Raw genomic sequence first — 21,983 nt, forward strand, 5'->3', positions numbered from 1 at the left:
ATGATGCATTTACATGTAGTACTAGAAACAAGGCATGAGCTTTACATATACACTATAATACAATAACATCTTACGTGAGAAATAAAGTGAAATGGTAACCTACAAAGGGATCAAGCTATGTTATTGGAAAACTAGTTTACGCAGTTTCAGCTTTTAAATGTAAATTAATTACAATTACGTAAAATAAAAAAATTTAGTACCACAATGGAACTAGCCATATTTCAAGTGCTCAATAGCCATATGGTAGCTAGTGTTTACCATATTGGATACTGCAGCCTCTAATTATGTGGTAACTAGACCTGGTAGGCACCTAACTCAGTCTAAAAAGCCCTTTTTAAAAGAATTTTGATTCCGTTTCCTTGAGTGAATATTTAAAAACACACATGAACAGATATTTTAAAAACATGATTAAGCTATTATTTATTGTGACTCCTCTAAATAAGGATGTAATAAAATTGCAATATAAACTAAGAATAAAAAAACTCAACTTGCAGAAATCTAGCTTTCTTACTTTCTACATTTTTTTATAACATGGTATATCAAATAAGATTTCCATGTAAACCACGAAGCACAATGTCTGGAACATAAGAATTCACATGCTTATTTGTTTTTTCGCTATGTCATCTGATTGCTGATGATTTTGAGCCAAAAGAGGGTGGTGCTGTTGTCCATTTGTTGCTGCTGCTGGGGATGAGGGGATTGATGCTGCTCCGGGAGATTGATGGTTAAGAGCCAAGACTGGACTTCTAAGACAGCAGATGTCTCCGCCCTCAACCTCTCCCCCAACCCATAAACCCATCTCTTGACTGCCAGGGTGTCTGGGGCTTGCTCACCACATGGACTCAGCATCTTAAGCTGGTATCCTCCTGCTAGGCCTCCTCTTCTCTGACCACATATATAGAGAAAGCTGGCCACTGAGTGGAGGGCCTTGCTCAAGGGTAAGCTTGTGGGGAAGAGCAGACTAAGTCTTCATTTGGTGTTTTTTTCAGAAATAAGGAAGGGAGATCTCCTTCCTCTGCCCCCAATCCCTGTGTATTGGAATGTCCTACAGAGGGTAAGGGAAGAGGCTGCATAGCTTTACTCCCCTGGTCCTAAGGATTACCTTAGGACCTTACCTTAAGGAGAAGCCTCAAGGCCGTCTCCCATAATCGCAGCAGTTTCTACCCTGGCTAGTTGTGCCTATTAAAGATTTTTATATGTTCTAGGTTACTGAAGTTTGAGTAAGGCAGTCTCTACAGGAAGCAAAATTAAGGATTTTCCAATATTTTACATTTGGGGAGGATACCTCATCCCACCCTAAAATCGGTAAGTCTACTATTCAACTTTTGAATACTGGACTTCTAAACATTGTCAGGATACATTGTTATCGTAAATGAGGAAAAGGAAGTTTTAAGAGTAAAAGTCAGTATTTATTGAGAGCTTACCATATCCTAAATGTCTCATTAATCCTCAAAGCAAAATTAATTGAGGTTGTTTTTATCTGCAATTTGGGGACGATGAACCAGGGGCAGCAAGAAGATAAATAACTTTACCAAGGATACACAACTAGTAAAGGGTGGAGTTAAGATTCAAACCTAGATTTGAATCTAGGTCTGACTCTAGATTTGATTTCTTTGCTCTTACACACGTGTGTGATATGTATCTATATAAAATATCCCTAGCTGGGTGAAGTAGGAATAATAGTTTAATTATATGCTAGGCGCATGCCTGTTATCCTAGCACTTTGGGAGGCCGATGTGGGTGGATCTCTTGAGTCCAGGAGTTCAAGACCAGCCTGGGCAACATGGCGAAACCCTGTCTCTACAAAAATTAGTAGGGTGTGGTGGCATGCACCAGTAGCCCCAGCTACTCAGGAGGCTGAGGAGGGAGGACCACTTGAGCCTGAGAGGTCAAGGCTGCAGTGAACAGTGATTGTGGCACTGTGCTCCAGCCTGAATAACAGAGTGAGACACTGTCTGAAAACAAACAAAATCCCTATTATTATTATTATTATTATTAGTTTTTACTGTTAAGCCTTTCTGAAAAGAAATCTTAAATATCTACACAGTGATTTACTTACGTTTGCTTATAATGCTGATCCAATATTTTTGTTGTTGTTGCTATTGTTTAATTAATTTAACTCTCTTCATTTGAGGTTTAAAAATTGTCCTGCCTCCTACTTTAGAAAGGACTCAAGATTAAGACACAGGGCAAGATAAGATAATTAGCAGTAAAGTTCTGCAGACTACATCTGAAGGAACAAGAGAGAGTAGGCAATGAGGCACTGAAATTAAACTGATTGGCACACGTGGGCAATAAACTGACTGTAAGCTTTCTGGCAGCCAAAGCAAAAACTAAACATGTTGGATTGCATAGTTTTTGTTTCCTGACAATAAGATGGATAAAATTCAGCTGCAGACAACTTAAGTAGGAATTGATTGCATGAGCCTTTAATAAAGGGAATTGAACAACAACATGGAAAATATCTAACCCAGGTTTTATGAGACACAGAAGAGTCATTCAGATACTTTGTTGTCATATTGTTCTTAAATAAGAGCAGATGCCCTTACATACTAACCTGATACTTGTTAAATCATCTCTATAAGGCTGTAAAAACATAATGCTGTGCTTCCTTTAAGACCTAAAATCATGATTAGAACTTGGAGATTCTCTGATGGCTAATTTATGTGCAATTCTCTCAAATACTAGATTCTTTAACAATCACTAGTCACATGCTAAATACCTATAAATAATGAGGAAATCCCCTAAACAATACAGATTTTTCCAGTGTTTATGAGAGCTGTAAGCTTTAGGTACAAGATAGCAAAGAAATAAATGTGTCATTGTGTGTTGGAAAGTTAAGACCTCAATTTGTAATCCTGACCAGACAGACTGACCACTTCAGGTCCTACACTTACGTGATATGTATCTACATAAAACATCCCTGGCTGGGTGGAGTAGGAATAATAGTTTAATTATATGCTAGGCACTGTTTGAAAATATTGTCCACATTTTTCAGAAGAGAAAATAGAGGCTTAGGAAATTGGAAAATTAAAGGCCCTATCCAAGTAGCCTGACTTCAAAGCTACTGTTCTTCCCAGAGCACAATACTGATAGAGAGGCCTAAGAATTTTAGTCCAAACTACTTATGAAAACGTGACTTTAGTCTGACAAGTCATTGGCCTTGACATTCCCACCTGTATACACCTTCTCAAAGAGAACTTCTCTACCGTTCTGTTGGTTTTTTTCTGAAGAAGGCTTCTATTAGATACCACAAATAAGTAAAAGTGTGAAAAAGTAACTTAAATAGTAGAATAATTCAATTTAACTAGTTGCAGAAGATTGTTTAAAACTGCCCTTTTAAATGTGGATGAATGATTACTTGTTTCTATGATTTAATTATGGCATAATTAACATTATTAATGTTCCTTCTGGCAATAGCTGAACTACAAATTCAATTGCTCCTTAAGACCTCTCTTGACAAAGACAATAAAACAATGCCCCTCGTTCAAAGGAGAAAGGCTGGCCTTCCTGTTTCCTATGGCAGAGACACATGCACCAGCAAAATTAGTTTTCTTAGTACTAGAAAGATTTAAAAAGAAGCAGTGTTAGGTCAATGCCCCATGCCAGGCCATTTAAAATTGGTTCTGTATCTGCTATGAAAATCTGACTAGTCTAACATTGCTGGTTTCCTAGAGATGCTAAAGAAACAGGAGGCTAGCCTGGGTCTGTATTATGTATTAAATGATGTTACATTACCCAGCTATCCTTGATGATTTCACAATGTGGAGGAAACTTATTCTTTAATAGAGCTTTGTTTCTATAAAAAGCACTTTGTAATAGTAGCAGTAGGAATAGAAAAGTGGGTGTAGATAGGAAGTCAAATTACTGGACTGAGGGACCATAGTGATTTGGGGCTACAGAAAGAGACAAAAAGGACAGGGATTTTACATTTCAGCAGCTCAGGTGATGCCTTAATCAGCAGCAGTAGGAAAGGTAAGAACCAGATAGGTTTGGATGGTAGAGGGTAAGGAACCTTGTATATAAATCTATTTGAAAGCAGATGGTTGGGTTCAGCAAAGGTCCTAAAAAATTAACAGACACCCTGCCTGCCTTGTTTGGGACCTATGCTGTCAGTTACTATTCCCCATTAATATTGACACAATGTCAAGATTTCCCTAACAGTCTGATAAAGGTCTGAAGGAGGCAAAAGAGCTGACACTGCCATCTCAAAACCTGATCCCACTTATAGAACCAATACCAGGTTATCCATCCATCTATTCTTCCATACATTCAGGTTCATTCATATACAACTAACAGGTGTTTCTATGAGCCAGGCACTGCAGGCTAGATACTGGAGATGAAATGGCTAATAGTGCAAGTTGCTTGTAGTCTTATTGGAGAGACACACGAAAATGGGCATTAACACCAGTATGCAATGATGGGGAGTAGAAGACAGCATTATGCAAGCACATAGGAGCATCTAACTCAGCTCAGGTGAGTCAGAGAAACCTGCCTGGAAGAGATGATATCCAAGTGAAGACCCTAAAGATGGAGAAGGGATGGCCAGGTGAAGTGGCGAGGTAGGAGCCTTCCAGGCAGAGCTGTAAGCAGTCAGGAAGGTTGGAGCATAAAGGATGAGGTGAGGTGAGAGTTTGGATGAAAGACGTAAACAAGCCAGATCATAAAGCACCTTGCCTTATTCAACTATTTGGACTTGATTCTAAGAGCAGTGTGTGCTGTTTACTAAAGGATTAGAGCCATATCTCTGCCTTAAGTTGGAAGGATGGTGTAGGTTGGGTAGAGCTTCAAGGAGTACTTTGTTGTCTATGATCATCTGGGGCTAGAGTCAGAGCATCAAGACCTTCGGATCATGTCAGTGGGAGCATCTTAGGAACTCAGAGTCAAGGGTGATAGGAAATTTTGCCCCAGTGTCATTTGGCACTCTACTGTCTGACTCCCTCTACCTTCCACTACCACTTGAGCATGCTTATCAAGGAATAACAATAACCTGTCTTTCGTATGCACTTGCTTTGTACCAGACACAATGTAAGCATTTTACAGCTTCTTCTTAACAACTCTGTGTTGTTGGTATTATTATATCCATTTTACAGATGAGGCAACTAGGCTCAAAAACTTTGAGTACCTTGCCCCAGGTGGCATCGGTAGTAAGTGACAGAGGGTAGATCTGAACCCAAGCAAACTGATCCTAGAGCTCACATTAATCACTGCAGGAAATATAAAAATGCAGGTAGCTTTCATTTCTTTAATTTGGATGTTATCATATTGCAGGGAAAGAGTCCGAGATAGAACTACAAAACTTTTTGTGGTTTTATAAATATAGCCACATGTTTTATATGTAGAGAACATTAAATATGCCATTTAACAATTTTTAAGTGCAGAATTTAGTGGCATTAATGACATTCATACTGTTGTGTAGCTATCGCCACTATATGTCTCCAAAACTTTTCCATCAGCCCAAACAGAAACTTGGTACCCATTAAGAAATAACTCCCTATTCTTCCTTCCCTAGCTCATGGTAACCTCTACTTTCTGTCTCTATGAATTTGCCTACTCTAGATACTTCATGTAAATGGAATTGCACAATATTTATCCTTCTGTGTTTGGCTTCTTTGCCTGGAACAATGTCATTAAGGTTTATTCGTGTGGTAGCATGTATCAGAACTTCCTTTACGTCTGAAAGAGATTTCATTGTATGCACATACCACATTTTGTTTATTCATTCATCTGTTGATGGACATGGGTATTTTCCACCTTATGGTATTGTAAATAATGCTGTAATGAACACTGGTGTACAAATATCTACTTGAGTCCCTGCTTTCAAGTCTTTTGTATAACCGCCTAGGAGTGGAATTGCTGCGTTATATGGCGATTCTGTGTGTAACCTTTTGAGGAATCACCAAGCTGAATATTGGCAAAACCACAAAACTTTAAAGATGGAAAGAATCCTGCAGAGAATTTTGTTAGTTCCTTTACTATACAACTGGGGAGATAAATAATTTTAAATTAATTATCATTTTTTGAGCTTGGACTATATATGGTAGCCATTTTATATACATTATCCTGTTTAATCCTCTCCAAAACCCTATGCCGTGTTCATTATTTTAGTTTTATAGATCAAGAAACTGATGCTCAGAGAGGCTAGATAACATGCCCAGCATCTCACAAATGGCAAATGGAGGAGCTGAGCTTTGTACTCAAGCCTGTCCCTATTGTCAAGTTAACTCAAGACCCTAAGCGTGGATCTGCTCTGTGGCATGGGGATACCTGGTCTTACATGTTGGAAATGGCTCTTAGTTTTGTCCATCTGCAGATGGAGTACAAAATGTTGTGTATTTGTGAAAGTGTTTAATTAGTTCTTTATATTTGGCATTTTACTTTTTTTATTTGTGGGTTTTTTTCATATTACCTGGGTTCATATTTTTAAAATGCACCTTCATTGTCGGTGAACAATGGAAGACACAGGAAACAAAACACTTTGTTGTTATTGGGTATTGATGCTGGTTTTCCCTTTTTTGAATTTTCCCCAAAGTATTTCTCTGTAGAGCTACTGTAATCTGATGCTCAGTAAACATCCTCTTAGTTGGAATGCTGTGGGTTTTTGTCTTTCTTGGGTATGCTTGTCACTCATCTCTTGTCCAATTTTCTTTGTTATATTATAGATTGAATTTCCAAATGCCGCTTCGTAGTGCTGACAGCCTTTCTTTCCGAGGATTCCTTTCCTGTTTAAGACATTTCACACACCATTGTTTAAGCACAAGCATATTTAATCTTGAGCCGATGATAACATCTCCTGCAAGACTTCTGCTTCTCCTCTGCTTTATGGGTGTTTGATTCCATTCATTCGTTTTGTGTAATGTCCTTATTACAGAATGTATTCTGTTGTGGCTTCCTTTTTTCTTTTGCTCTCTAAGCAATTTAGTTGGCCATTTGGGGGGTCATATTACTTTTTGTCTGCTTAGGATTTTAAAGTCTGTTCTCGATGAGGCTGAGAATTAGTCTAGCATGTTTCTCAGTCTGCTTTTTCATTTTTACTTGCATAATGAAAGCACACTCAAGAGGAGAACTAGCCCTTGCAGCTATTCCCCATTGCCTTCTCTCAGGGGCTCTACTTACGAATTTTTTCCTCTCTATTGGGTTTCTAGGTTTTCAAGCTGGGACTTTCACTGCCTCTGGCTCACCTGCTGCCCTGAGCATCTTTCTGGTTATTCCATCTGAATAAAAATAGTAGCTCACATTTATTTATTAATATATGCAGGTGTCTATTTTATAAAGCACATTGAAATACATTATCTGACTTGAGTCTGACTTAAATACAGTAAGTAAACATTATTATCTCTATCTTATAGATGAGGAACTAAGATGTAAGGAGGTGAAGTCATTTTCCCAAAACCAGACAAACTAAGTGGCAGATGCAGGATGCAGACCTTATATTTTTCTTATTTTTTTATTTTTATTTTTAGCACTTGGACATAGTCAAATTCTTTCTGATTCCTAGTAATCAGATAGTGAATTTAAAAAAAAATGTATAAAGAAGCTAACGGAAAATAAAAAGGAAATAAATGTGGGGAAAAACAAAGTACAAATCTGATGAAGACTGACGCATTTCTAGCCCTAACTCTGAACCACATATTTCTTTACTGATTTGTATTCACTTTCTTTTACCACATAAGAAATCACCCTAAACCTAGAAGCGTAAAATAACACCCATTTATCAGCTCACAGTTCTGTGGGCCAGGCAGGTTTTGAATCTGGCATGGCATAGCTGCGTTACCTGCTCAGGGTATCACAAGGTTAAAATGAAGGTGTTAACCAGGCTGGCCTCTTATCTGGAAGCTCTGAGGAAAACTCTACTTCAAGCTCATTCTTATTCTTGGCAAAATTCAGTTCCTTGTGGTTGTAGGACTGAGATTCCTGTTTTCTTGCTGCCTGTCAGCTAGAGGCTGCTTTCAACTCCTAGAGCCACCTAAATTTCTTAACACGTGTTCCCCTCCATCTTCAAGCCAGCAGTTGAGCCTGAAATCCCTCTCATGCTTCAGATCTCCACTTTCTCTTCTGCAACAAGGTAAAAGAAGCTCTCTGCTTTTGAAAACCTCAGATGATTAGGTCCAGCTCACCCAGATCATCTATCTTAACGCTAACTGTGCCAAATTAATACAACCTGATGATGGGACGAAAACCCATCATATTCATAGTCCTGGGGATTATGTGGGGTGTGTACACGGGGATCAGTGTGGGAAGTGGGAGGAAACATCTTAGAATTCTGTCTTCTGGAGAAAATATTATTTGAGGGACACAGGCTCAGCTTTTTTTCTACCATCTTAAGTAACACCACAGGCTCTAGAATCCCTAAGTAAGGCCTATAGGGATCCCTAAAACCTCTCCAACATTAATTGTTGATTTCCTCTGTGAGTGAGGCCTCAGACAGCCTCACTGGACTTTCAGGTGCTCTCAGGTGTGTAATAGACCACTCCTGACTCTAGCCCCAAGAATTCTTAAATCTGCCTTTCTACATGCTGCCAAAGGTCCTTTGGCTCCCAAATCTTGAAAATCCTACTCTCATTCCTGACCCATCCCTTCCTGTTCTGGGTGGCTTGCCAGCAATCACTAACTGATAACAGTGGTGTCTGCTCCATGGGGAACTTGAGTGTCTTTCTTTAGGGTCCTAGCCAGTATCAGGCCTGGGTCCTATCCCACTTTCTATGTAGCATACGATAATGCATTATATTTGGGCTCGGCTCTGGAAGCTACTGTGACTTTCTTTCCATATCCTGGGCACATTAACATTAATGAAAGTGTCATCCTCCCAACTGCCCACCACCCACTTAGCACCTCCCAACCATTTCCCATTTCTGATGGGACCTCACTGAATTCTCACTGAAACCTCATTTGTTGAGCTGGGTGACAGACATCACAGGATCTGGTCAACATCATAGTCTGGTGCTTCTGACCATGATTCCCTCTAAATAATAAGGTAGAATACCTGCCTCAGGGAATGGGATTTTTTAAAATGACAGCTTTAACATGTTGTATTACATGTTCAATATTTTCTTCGCTGACTTACTGTATACAAGGATTATGACCATACTACAGGGGAAGTATTTTTAGACATATTTTACCAATGAAGAAATTGAGGCTCAGGAAGTTCAAACCACTTGCCTAAGGATATAGAACTAATAAGTGACAGAAGCAGCACAGTTCACACCTCTTCCACTCCCGTGACTACTTGTTCTTAGAGAATCACACACACTGTGAGGATGCCAAGAACACAGTGAAAGAAAGCGGTGTTGTGCTCTCACACTTGGGCTCCTCGACGCTTGGGTCCCATGTGTTTTTTAAAACCTTTGTTTTAGGAAACATTCTGCGGCAGTCGTTTCTCCAATCTGCATCTGGTTCCGTCACTCTGGCTGCTGCTCGCACATCCCAACAAAGTGCTGCACTGCGAAGGGTTTCACAGGGACTCAAACAACAAAACATCTCTTAAAAAGTGTCCCATAAAGTGCCATATGCAAACATCATGTGTGGCGTGCACATTTTGGGCAGCGGCAGAATGTCTGCTTCCTGTATGGATGCATGGGTGGGTGCACTGGGGGCAGGGATATTTTCTGAGTAGTATGACTGTGTTTGGGGGCAGCTTTAGGTATCCAGGCAAACATGTTGGCCCAACACCTCTTACTCTGGGGAGAACAGATCTACAACAGAAAGGGCTTGTGGTAGGAGTAGATTCCTTTGTTCTGACCCTGGTAGACTCGGCACTGCCATTTCACTGTTTCTAAGAAAGGCTCTGCTGGCAAATCAGTCTTAGCACCTGCCAAGAGCACTGTTTTCTTCTAGGGGAACCTTCCCAGCCCCTGGCCTCTGCCAGAGCCTCAGGCTGAGTGGGGCTGGCCAGGTCCTATATCCACTCTTCTTACCTTAGACAAGAAGGAGGAAACTGATTCAAGGACAGCCAGTCCATAGACTGACCAGCAACCTGTAAGGTGGCCAGGCATGGAGTCTCTTTCCTACCACAAGCAGTGTGGTTAACTAGGCCAATCAAGTTCTCATTCTTGGAAATCTCAATTGGAGATTATAGAGAGAACCAGGCAGCTGGCAGAAAGAGAAAACCTCAGACACAAAAAGGGAGACAACATGAGAGTAATGGGGCCACATTCATGGTGAAACACTCGAAACTGGGAACTCCTGAGATGGATCAGGGAGATGAGGCAGCTCAATGCTTAGAGCAGCCAGGGATCCCAAATGTCCTCCTGACACCTCCCTCTGACACCTGGCTGGATTTTTGTCTCTACTCTGGTATTACAGTGAGATTTTAGTCTCTTTAATTACATCAATTAGGATGCTTTGGGCTGCAAGTAACACAAAACCCAACTAAAAGCAGTCTTCATAAGAAAAATAAATCATCTCACTTAACAAGACAATCCTAAGCATTTCCCCCACTCCCTGGGTTGGCTAATTTAGTGGCTCAACAATGTCATGAAGATCCCAGATGTTTCCTGAATTTCTTCTCATTACCCTCTACTTTGCTTGTCCTTCTAGCCTACTTTTTCTCATGGTATCAGAAGCCTGCAAAAGTTCCAGGCAATGACATCCAGAGATGAAACAGGGAAAAAAGCGAATGCACCTTTCCTGCGCCTCTTTTAAAGCAAAAGGAAAATGCCCCACCAACTCCCCAGCAAGCTTCTCCCACATCTCATTGGTCAGAACTGCACCCTCTACCCATTCCTAAATCAATCACTGGTGCCAGCAGGGAGGAATGCAGCCGCCTGAAGCACAGGGTAGCTCTATCCTTTAACCCAGTCAATGTCAGCCCTCTGTTAGCTAGGGAGAAGGCAAACAGCAGTGTCTGCTCCACTTACTACCCTATCTACTGAACAATAGGGCTCCATTTCATGAGATGACCTGGTTACATCTGTTTCCTTCAACTCAGAGAGTTGGCTAATACCCAGATCAGACTTAGCAAGTTGAAGACATGATCTTCAGTAGGTACTCTTAGACAGTAGTTGAGAGCTGAGTGGTCATGTAAATACAATATTATATGGAGCCCTAAAGTTTCCATCGCTTTGTAATATTTTATGGGGCCCCAAACACACACAACAGAGACTCTAAGGAATGAACCTATCACACCACTCCTAACTCTGGGCTTCCCAGTTCATTTCTTGCCTCCCTGGGCCTCCTAAGCAGTGATGGCATTCTGTCTTTTGATGCAGGGCTTGCTTTGAGCTGATACATAGGCTTTTCTGGAACAGTGGTTTTCAAAACTTCTTCATGCATCAGACAATCTCTTCAAAGGGCTCCTTAAAAATTGCTGGGCTCAAAAGGACAACATATGAAGCTTAGGAGTGAAGGGACTTCCTGAGCAGAAATGGGCCAACTTCAGTCTTTTTACCGTGTCTTTGCAGTATTCTATAGATAATTTCCTTAATTGGTAAATTTAGTGACCATTACCTAGTGATCATTTAATGGGCAGCAATTCTAATGGTATAAAGTCCACAATGTTCTATGTCCCTAGCCTGTCATTTTTCAGCTGCGTGTAAAAGGGGGTAGGATGAGATAATCGATCATTATAAAGATTTAACTATTTTATGCTGAAGCAGCCATATTTTCAAGCGATGGAACCATCTCGCACACAACAATGAAGGTACTCGGCCATAGACTTGGAATGAGACCATATATGGGGATGAGATCCTTCTGGTTAGCCTAATACTGCTGTACTGGCCTGTAAATGGGGTCCTTCCGCTGAGGCCGTGCAAGGCAAGCCGGCTGTGCCATGTTTTTAGACGGGGCAGAGGAAGCTAGAATAATGGAAAAGTAACCTATTTATGCTAGGTCTAGCTATTGAAACAAGGTAGGAATGAGGCTAGTGTCCTTAACTTCCCTAAGGCATACTTTTCTGGCTACCTTCTGCCCTGTGTCTGGTACCCATATCCTTGATGATTGTTCTCTCTGATCCATTCTAGATATATATATATATATATAAAAATTGCTGGGCTGGCTCTACCTCAAAGCTTCTGATCCAGTAGGCCTAGGAGGTGGCAGCTAAGATGCATTTCTTACTAGTTCCCAGGTGATGCTTCTGCTGCTAGTCTGGGCACCACACTTTGAGAATCACAGCTCTAGGGCTAGGGGTGCTAATCTTCATTCCGAATGGAAGGGAGGCTGCTAAGGAGTCCACTTAAGTAATTTTTCCTGCGATAAAGACTTGCTTCCTTGTCACTTGCTGTCAACACCCCTCCACACAGCAGCGACTGCCTGGCTTAATTCTTAAACTAGAGGTCTCTCAATAGACAGGGTGGACACTTCCTCGCCTCCTGGCAGGAGAGAGAAAGAAGGGACTTCAATCTTTGGTTGGCAGAGCCTGACTAGGCAGCCGGGCACAGAACCTAGGGCTTTCCCACCCCTTTGCTTTCTCACCTGTAAAACAAATAAAGGTACCGGTCCTGCCAGCTTCACAGGTCGCTGTACATAGAGGAACGGTTGGTTGAAAGTGCCCTGCATAACGCAAAGTTCTTTAGGACTCGCAAACAGCCTTAATCGCGGTAAGGGGGCACATCAGGGCTGTGGGAAGCCCCCCTTTAGGGCTCGGCACAGGTGATTCTGGGCTCCCTGTGCTTGCCAACCTCCTAAAGCAGGTGCCCACTTTCAGCAGGTCTGCACGCCCTACCTGGGGGCCTCTGCTGGAGGTCTGCCTGGCCCCGGGCACACGTGTGCGCGCGAGGATTTCTTTTGCAGAGAATGAAACCACCGTTACTTTCCGTCCGCGGTCTACTCCGGGGTCCCCATCCCTCGTAAGTGCTGTGGAACCCCGAGGTGATGAGCCCGGGGGAAGCCAGCATCTCATGCCCTCCAGTGCCGGCGGCCGGGAGAGCCCCGGGACTCGGAGTTTTTGCCGCCGCTGAGGACGCGGAGCGGACTGGTGGCCGAGTCGCCGAGGGAGGGCCCGGGCCGCCCTGCAGCGCGTCTTCGCGGAGCCCTGGGGGCCGCGCCGCTCCTCCAAACATGATTCAGAACCGCCCGTCAGCCTTGGCTCCAGCGCCTGGCGCGAGCGAACCGGGCTTGGCTGCCTCGGCCCCGTCTGAACCCTGTGGGCCGCGGGCCAGGGAGGGCCGGGATCTGCCGCGCCAGGACCTTGCAGACCCGGCCGCGGCCGGGCTGAGTGCCTCCCGCCGGGGCCTCACGCCCACGGTCCACGCTTGCAACACCAGGACTGCACGGCGGGGTCCGCAGCTGGGTCTGCGCCTGGGACTCCGGGCTCCCTGTGCTCCTCGTGCCGCACCCCTTGCCTTAACACCAAGCGGATGGGTCCTGGGGCGTCACCGGCCAGGCCGGAGCCCCAGACCCACAGCTCTCCCCCTCCCCCGGCACTGCCCCCCTGCGCTGGGGCGGGAGTCGGGGATTGGGGCCGGAGAAAGGAGACGTGCCGGTCCTCAAGTCTCTTGAACCATTTCGGGTCCGGGCGCGCCCCACAGGGCTCCAGTAGCGCGAAGTTCCAGATATGTGCAGCTGTGTGGTGCCAGGCTTCCAGCGGGTTCTTGGTGGGGGTTCCCTCTCTGTGAGTCCGTGGGCAGAGATTTGCCTTGGAGGGTCGCACCTGGCTACAGAAGTATAAGACTTAGTTTCCGGGGAGCAGAGGGGCCTTGGGATAAGGAACTGAAGCTTCTGGGGGTAGTTTGGAATCTTGGTTCCACTAATTATTAGCTGTCCAATCTGGAGAAATCCACTCCCCCTGTTTTCTTGGTTATAAATAACTATAGCTACCATTTGAATGCTTATTATTTTCCATGTACTTTACATATGTTATTTTTATCTTTCCAACGATTTTGCAGGCCATATTCTGCTGATGGAGAAATGGGATCTCAGCCAGGGAAAATGACTTGCCAAGGTTACACCACTGGTAAGTGGAGACCTATGACTTGAACCTGTCTCTAACTCCAGAGACTGTAGTTTCTCTGTAAGTGAGAACACTGACGCCATACAAAGAATTTTAAAACTGTAAGATGGTGACAGATACCATTCTCTTCTGACCTGTCCTCAGGCCAGGTCCTGAAGTCCAGGTTGAAAGCATGACCTTTCTTTCTCCCTATCTCCTCAACCACGCTTCCCTAGGAGGGTCAGAGTGCAAGAGGTAGGGTCTGGGACTGGGGACCCCTGGGTCAGCCTTGCCCGCCACTCCCACCTGGACCCTTCCCATCCTCATTTCTACCCCACACTGCTCAATGTCCTTGAGAGACAAGATGGTGTCACTGTTGTGGCATTTCTCCTCCACTACCAGTTGCACAAGAGGATTTTTCTCCTGTGCTCAGAGTGGGAAGAAGACCAAGAAGGTCTGTACAGTAACTTGAGACCCCTAGGGCCCAGTTGGGCTCTTAGGAGGCCAGCAGTGCCTCAACTTTCTTATCTGTGTTTAGAATTCACTTTGCAGAGAAAATGGGTGGACTCTTGGGGAGAGGAGGGCCTGAGTGTCAGAGAAATTTGGGTGCCAGTCTTTTGTAAAATGGAATCTATTGATAATGCCACCACCAGTCTTGCCTGACCCCACAAGAGTTGCAGTAAGAACTCAAAATGGATAATGGCCACACAGTGCTCTGGGAAGTGCGAAGTGCCTCATAAACATAAGGTGGTATTATTCGCAGAAGCCACTGCAGGCAACAGGAATACAAAGATGAATGCCATCTTGGAATCTTTCAGGCTAGCAGGGGAAATATGAATGGCTATACAAAGAGTTAAAATATAAAACAGGGCATGCAAATGCTCCACCAATATGCCCACGTGGTGCCAACTCATACTGATTTTGTAATAACAAAGAATAGACACAGGTCTATCTGGGTACCTCTACTACTATTGCAAGAACTCCTTCTCTTCACAATAGCTTAGCCAATCTGTCTCCCCTCTCCAATTAGCCTCCTTCTTACCACCTGTGTGATCTGTGGCAGGATTTTTTTTTCCCTTTGGGGTGTGTTTGTATTAGTTCCCTATTGCTGCTGTGATAGATAACCACACACATAGTGGCTTAAAACAACACTTTTGTTATCTTACAGTTCTGTATGTAAGAAGTCCAAAATGTGTCTCACCGGGCTAAAATCAAGGTGTCAGCAGGACTGTTCCCTGTTCCTTCTGGAGGCACTGGGGGAGACTCTGTTTCCTTGACTTCTCCAGATTTTTGAGACCACTTGCATTCCTTGGTCTGTGGCCCCTTCTCCGTCTTCAAAGCTATCAGTGACCAGCTGAGTCTTTCTCACATTGAATCACTGCCACCTCTGCTTCTGAGGACATGTCTTCTCTGCCTAACACTCTTTTCTCCCCATTTCAAGACTCTTAATATAATTATATCTTTAAAGTTCCTCTTGCTTTGTAAGGCAGCAGTTTCACAGGTTCCAGGGATTAGGACCTGGAGGGAGGGGGAGGGAGCATTTATCAAAAAAAAAACAAAAACCCTAGGGCCTCAAACAAAACATTTTTTTAAAAGAGAAATATAAAAGGTTCAACTCTTCTTCTTCAAAGAAGTAACACAGAAACTTTTTCTATAAATGTAACAAATTCTGAAAAAAAAGACAAAAAAAAAAAAAACAAAAAAAACCAACTTTCAGTTCCTAACTACACCCATAAAAAATCAGACTCCCTGGTGTCAGGGAAGAAGAAACAATAGGTGACACCAAATAGACTCCACATAAAAGGGTAGGGAAAGGCTCCCTAGGTTGGGAAGTTATAATATGTGCTTCACTGGGAATGTAGGTAGAGCCCTTGGAAATGATTAGTTGTTAACAATTGTCCACAGCTCTTCAGCTGCTTTACTTTATAATCCTTTGGTGCAGTAGATATCGAAAACATTTTTTTTTTTAAAGAAATCAATAAACTGTATTTTTTAGAAAAATTTTAGTTCACAGCAATATTGAGCAGAAAGTAGAGTTCCCTGTCCCTACACCCTCCTCCCACTTAAACCATTTTAAAAGCATTAATAGAATTCTTGGCTCCTTATTTTCCCCCCCAAAAGAAATTCCTACATAAAAAAATAAAAATCGTGCTGCTCTGGTTCAAGTGAACTCACGGAGTCCCTCAACCTCTGTAAATCCTACTGCATGGTTTAACACTGTGGAATAACGAGAATAACTCAAGTTAGAAAGTATCCTCTGGACCACAGAAGTAGGGAGACTGTCATGTTGAAAATTATTCTCCAGGCTTCAGAAGCAAGAATTGTCATAATATTCTCCGAAGAATTGGAAAAGAGCAGGTTCTTGTTCTGAGGTAGAAGCATAGACTCTTCTAGGCCATAAATCTGCTTATTTTAGTTACAATAGTGAAAGGGCCAGTGGGCAGCACGGTGAAAAGTACATGGGCCCAGAAATTGGGGAGTCGGACGGGGCAGCTCGGATGTAGGGGACATATTAATTAAGAGCTAGTGTGGGCCTTTCGTATTCTGGGTCAGATAGGTGAGGTTCTGTATGGGCTACCCTGGAATACAGTGTTGCCTAGGGTTGTGTGAGAGGTGCAGGGAACGCCTAGAAAACTTTGCAGGGAGAATGTTTTCTAAGCCAACACCTAGAAGACAAGCAAGAGTTTGCTAGGCAGAGAGTGAAGCTGGGCGCGGTTGGGATCATGGGGCCGGATGTGCACAGCTGGGACAAGGGGAAGAGCTGCAGTGGAGAGTGGGGTATAGTGGAGAGCAATCAGGGCCAGACTACGCTGGAGGGCCTGGAGGCCTTGGGAGCGCGGACTTTCTCCAAGAGTGGGGGTGCCAGGACAGGGTCCCAAGCAGGGGCCCAACGTGGCCTGGTTTGCTCTTCACTGGCAAGCTCCATGGCCCTAAGCAATGTGCTTCTCCTGTTTTTCTTCTCATCGGTGCCTGCCTGAGCTCTCGAGTCGTTTCCTGCTCTGAGCCTGAAACTTCAAGCAGCAAGAGGACGGTCCACAGTCCCGTTACTGGGGCTCTGCAAACGCGACGTTCCCAATGGCCCTCTCCCAGGTTCCGGGCCTCCGGGTATTGGAACTTCTGTCTATAAAGGATGAAGACGACCTTGCTCACACTGCAGCGGGATGGAGAAACGTGACCCAGCGGAGAGGCTTTCGGCTGCGGGGTGCGAGAGGCGACCCGAAGGATGAAGGCAGGGCGAGCGCGGTCAGCGCCCCCGGCTGGGCGGCCTCCCCGCCGGCCGGGGAATTCGTTCCCAGCTCCAGCCGCATCTCACCCTCTATCGCGCCTCTCGGGCCTCAGAGGGAGCCTGCACGGCCCGGAGGAGGCCTGAAATCCGCCTTTTGTTCCCTCCCGGGACCGCAGAGCCACAGCACGCTCAGCGCTGCAGTCTGGGCAGCCGGAAGCGCTGGCCGGGCGCAGGGCCAGCGATCGCCCCGGGTCTGCGCAGGCGCAGGTCGAGGAAGCCGGGCGCGGTCGGATTTCTGCGGCCCGTGGCTGCCCTCTCGTGGCCGCGAGGCGCCATGGTACGGCTGCTTCCGCGCAGCGGAGGGGCGCTGGCCGGGAGGCTGCGGGTCCTGACCGGCCAGCCGGGGAGGCCAGCCAAGCGCTGTGTTTTTCCAGGTCCGCGCGGGCCAGGGGAACCCTGCGTGTTTACTTGGTGGGAGTGGTTTACTGGGAAAGTAGACGGAAGGTACCCTGCAAATCGGCATGCACTGTATTGTTTGGGAGTCAACAGCCTGGAAAGCAAATATCAGGTGAGGGCAGTGCTGGGAACCACCGCCTGCCCCCTCCCCTGGCCTTGGCCCTGACTTTGAACGCGGCACCGCGAGCCAAACAGCTCCGCGGCTCAGGGGAGAGGGAGGAGGAGGAGGCAGGCAGCGGGGGAGGTGTCAAGACTCAGGAATAGGAGCCAGCTAGGCCCAACCTACGCCTGCCACCCCAGGGACTGCAAACAGGGAATACACCCCTTCTTCCCACCTCAGGAAGACATCGTACACCCCGACAAGTCACCATTCCAGAGAGGCTAACTTTCTGCAAGGGTGGGGGCGTGAAAGTGGAGGGGTTGCTCGGGGCCCACCCAGGCATAACTATCTGAAGGGCACACCCCACAACGGAAGGGTTAGGTGAGAGGGGTGAACCCACACTCTGGCACGAGAATCATGTGTCCTGTTCCACGCAGGGAGCCGCACTACACAGAGTTCTCTTTAAATTCATCTTCACTAGCTGGGTGTGCCTGAGGCTTCTCCTATCTCCTGATTCTGAGTTAACTTTTTGCGTCCCACCCTGTTCTTGTCTCAAGCAGTCGCTTTGGAATGTGTTTCCTCTTGTCCGGGGTTTGAAGATTAGTCATGAAAAACACCACTGTGCCCTTGCTGAAGTGCTTGCCGGCTGCTCGATCATTCCACTTCTATGTCCCAAGAAGGTCTGGGAGATGCTTCTTCAGGGCTTCCCTCTTTTCCATGCGCTCTCAGCTCCAGACTCCGTCTCATCCATGGATATTATCCTGTGCCCCGCGGGGAGGAGGGCGGGGGAGGGTTTCTGTGCCTGGATTATTGGTGGGAGGAGAGCAAGTGCAGAAATGAAGCTATGACTCTCGCAGAAGTCATGCATTCCGTTCAAAGATATTCCTTTCCGTAGCCTCCACACATTCCCTCTGGCTGCAGGCCCCTGGATTTTTCCGTGTGACCCGGTCACATTGCATCTGTATAGATTATCAAAGCACCTCATGACTGTGGAAGAAGAAGTTGGGGACAGAACATGGATCTGGAAGGCTCACAGCATGGACTTGGTAGGGTGACACAATGTCCCATGTTCTTCAAGAAATGTCTAGACTAGGTGATTGATTCTATCAGAGATCTGGCACGATGCTCTTGCCACACAGAGGGGCAAATTGAGATCCAGAGAGAAATGACTGGCCCAGGTCACTCAGCCAGCTGGTGACTGAGCTGGAATTCATTCCCAGGTCTCCTGACACCCAGTTCATTCATTTTTTGCACATGTTTCCTGAGGACTTACTGTATGCTAGGCACTGTTGTAGGTGCTAGGAATATATAAAGTGCCTATATGGAGCCTGTGTCTTGTAATGTGTATGTGGGGAGATTGTGGATAAACAAATAAACAGATTTATCCAGAATGCCACATGGTTAAAAGTTTTTATGATACTCAGTGCCTCTTTTCCTCTTGTTTTTGAAGGGAATGGGTTCGAGGCTTGAGAAGAGATGTTCACTCACACATTGGGTCATTAAATAAACATTAGAGGATGCCCCACTATGTGCCGGATGCTGTGCAGGGCACACAGACATAAAGGCAGGGTCTGTCTTCAAAAGCTGCCACCAGGCCGGGCGCGGTGGCTCAAGCCTGTAATCCCAGCACTTTGGGAGGCCGAGACGGGCGGATCACGAGGTCAGGAGATCGAGACCATCCTGGCTAACACAGTGAAACTCCGTCTCTACTAAAAATACAAAAACTTAGCCGGGCGAGGTGGCGGGCGCCTGTAGTCCCAGCTACTCGGGAGGCTGAGGCAGGAGAATGGCGTAAACCCGGGAGGCGGAGCTTGCAGTGAGCTGAGATCCGGCCACTGCACTCCAGCCTGGGTGACAGAGCGAGACTCCGTCTCAAAAAAAAAAAAAAAAAGCTGCCACCAGCTGGGCAGATAAGGTATGCCTCTTAGTATCTTTACATGGATTTCTGTAATTTTTATGCTAATTGTTTTTCTCTCCAGATCTCTCCCAAAAAGGATGCTTGTAGAAAACGATGATTCTGAAATGGTACAAATTCCTTTCCCAAAAGGCATCTCAAAGCCAGCCGCTGCTACTGACTTATTGATGGCTATCATCCAGTGGCCTTGGGGAGGCGGTGGGCAGCCCAACCACTGCCTGTAATAAGGAGAGACAACTCAGCATCCGCCCTGCAGTGAATAATAGAACAAAAAGCTGCCGGCGCCTGCAGGATCAAAGCACATGAGCAATCACAGTGTCTCTGGGTTCAACAGATCAGCGAAGGACAGGCAGTCAGCAGATGTCATGGAACTTTTGGGGGGAGAAGTCTGGGTTGTGGAGGAAGCCTCAGCTGGATTTCAGTACCTTACAAGATGCTCTTCTGTGGCTCTCTCCTGCTAACCTTCCTTGGACATGAAATACTCTTCCTTCTATCCTCCCTCTTCACCACTGCTGTTCCCAAAGTCTAAAAAGATAGGGGCAGGAGGTGAGGCAGGAGGGGATGGGAAAAGAATACTGCACCAGGAGGCAGGAGACACTGGATCTGTGGGTGTAGGCAATGCTGAATGACTTCCATGTCCTCAGTCTCGCCATCTGTAAAATGGGAAGGTTGATATATGGCCTCAAACTTTCTGCCCACTTTGATAAACCATATTTCACCAAAAAGAGGCAGAGGGGATCTGTTGCTTTTCAGGTTCCTGTCCAGTTACTTCTAGGTCAGACAGAATGATTGCCCCAATGATTCTGGGTCTGCAAACTCCGTCTGTGAACCCCCATTTCTTGGGGGTGTTGGGATCAGGACAGGCAAGAAGACTATATTATTCCCTTCTCCTACTTGCTCCCACTTGCCAGTGGGGAAATCAGTGGCAACCTTAGAGTAATTTTGAAGGGGCGGGGGGATAAGTTATTATTGGGATTTTTATCTGCAAAGAATATTTTCAGATATTAATGTTTGTGCCTTTAAATGTACATGCAGTTCTAGAGCAGAAGACCCTAGTGGTTGCGGTGCTGTGAGGCATTTTGCATATATTTATCTCACTCAAGAAGAACCGTGGGGTCCGTGTGAAAGTAAGTGTGTGTGTGTGTGTGTGTGTGTGTGTGTGCGTGCCCTGAGTCAGCCTGAGTCCTGAGCCTTTTGTCTTTGCTCCTGACTAAGCCACTGGGAGAGGTAAGTATATAATTGGAGGAAGAAATCTGTCAGGAAATAACTTTTTTACTTGTGGAAAGTCATTGAAAACCCTTGCTTTTGTATATGAGCACAGCACCCTGTAGGCAGGTGAGGAGTCTTAGAACAGAGCGGGGAGCAAACCAGACTAGTACCAAAGAAACCTCCATGTTTGATATAAACCCAATGCACAGGTCCACACAGACAGAGCGTGGAGGTGTGCTCCGCAGGGGCACCGCACAGACCCGTGTGATGGCAAGCCCGGACACGTGTACAGCTAAACATCCTCACAGATACATTTTAGTGTAGGCGGAGACCTGATGTTATGGGTTAGACTATGTCCCCCCACAGAATATGTGTACTGGAAGTCATCTTTCAGTACATGTGACTGAGACCTTATTTGGAAATAGGGTCTTTGCAGATGTAAACTGGTTAAGATAATAAAAAATAATAAAATAAAAAAAATTTTTTTAAACTAAAGGTAATGGCAACAATAAAAAAAAAAAAAGAGTAAGTCATGCTGGGATAGGGTGGGAGAGCCCTAATTCAATGTGACTGGTGTCCTCGAAAGAAGAGGGAATTTGGACATAGAGACACAGAAGGGAGATGGCTACAGGGGAATGGAGGTAGAGATTGGAGTTATGTGGCCACAAGGGAAGGAACTCCTGGGGCTCCCAGAAGCTGGAAGAAACAAGGATCCTTTCCCTATGGGCTTTGGAGGGAGCGTGGCTCTGCAACACCTTGGCTTTGGACTTCTAACTCCGAAAGTGTAAGAGAATAAATTTCTGTGATCTCATACTCAGTTCATGGTGCTATATGGTGATAGCCCTAGAAACTAAGACACCCAGGTATGTTGGATGTATACATCAGGCCCACATTCAGGGTGCACAGGGCCTTTGGTAAACAACAAAAACAACAACAACAACTCTCATTTCTGTGGAGAATCCATTGCCAGTGGTCTGGATGGCATGGCCACTGCTCTTCTTCAGGGACGTGCACAAGACCCCGGCCTGGCCAATCAGAATACCTCATGCCCTGGACCACAGTAATTGGGTCAGGGGTGGTCAAGATTTACATAAATGATTTACATAAAATGTTTAAATATTTTCTTAAAGTACTTAAAATAAAAAATGCTTTTAAAATTTCAGTTGCCAATTGTTTTTTGCGACTATATAGAAATACAATTGATTTTCAC

At 45.1% G+C, this 21,983-nt stretch overlaps 1 protein-coding gene and 1 long non-coding RNA gene across 7 annotated transcripts; both read left to right on the forward strand.

Moving 5' to 3' along the window:
• Nucleotides 1-663: 663 nt before the first annotated feature.
• Nucleotides 664-21,296, forward strand: LOC144341559 (uncharacterized). The gene is made up of 4 exons (XR_013418572.1): nt 664-938; nt 1,206-1,305; nt 13,824-13,891; nt 19,629-21,296. It is a non-coding gene; the product is annotated as an uncharacterized LOC144341559 (long non-coding RNA).
• Nucleotides 13,824-19,059, forward strand: LOC106993634 (uncharacterized). Of its 6 annotated transcripts, none has more exons than XR_013418568.1 (4): nt 15,509-17,430; nt 17,528-17,661; nt 18,207-18,329; nt 18,545-18,679. XR_013418568.1 is itself a non-coding variant. In XM_078005250.1 (3 exons), the coding sequence occupies exons 2-3, from the start codon at nt 16,943-16,945 to the stop codon at nt 17,811-17,813; spliced, it is 774 nt and encodes a 257-aa protein (XP_077861376.1). In that variant the 5' UTR covers nt 13,824-13,890; nt 16,833-16,942; the 3' UTR covers nt 17,814-19,059. The 6 variants fall into 6 exon arrangements, 2 of the variants coding, with proteins under 2 accessions (XP_077861376.1, XP_077861392.1); XR_013418569.1 differs by having other exon boundaries at nt 18,210-18,329; XM_078005250.1 differs by adding an exon at nt 13,824-13,890 and having other exon boundaries at nt 16,833-17,430; nt 17,528-19,059.
• Nucleotides 21,297-21,983: the final 687 nt, after the last annotated feature.

Source organism: Macaca mulatta, chromosome 1, assembly GCF_049350105.2.
Source record: "Macaca mulatta isolate MMU2019108-1 chromosome 1, T2T-MMU8v2.0, whole genome shotgun sequence".
Lineage (NCBI taxonomy): Eukaryota > Metazoa > Chordata > Mammalia > Primates > Cercopithecidae > Macaca > Macaca mulatta.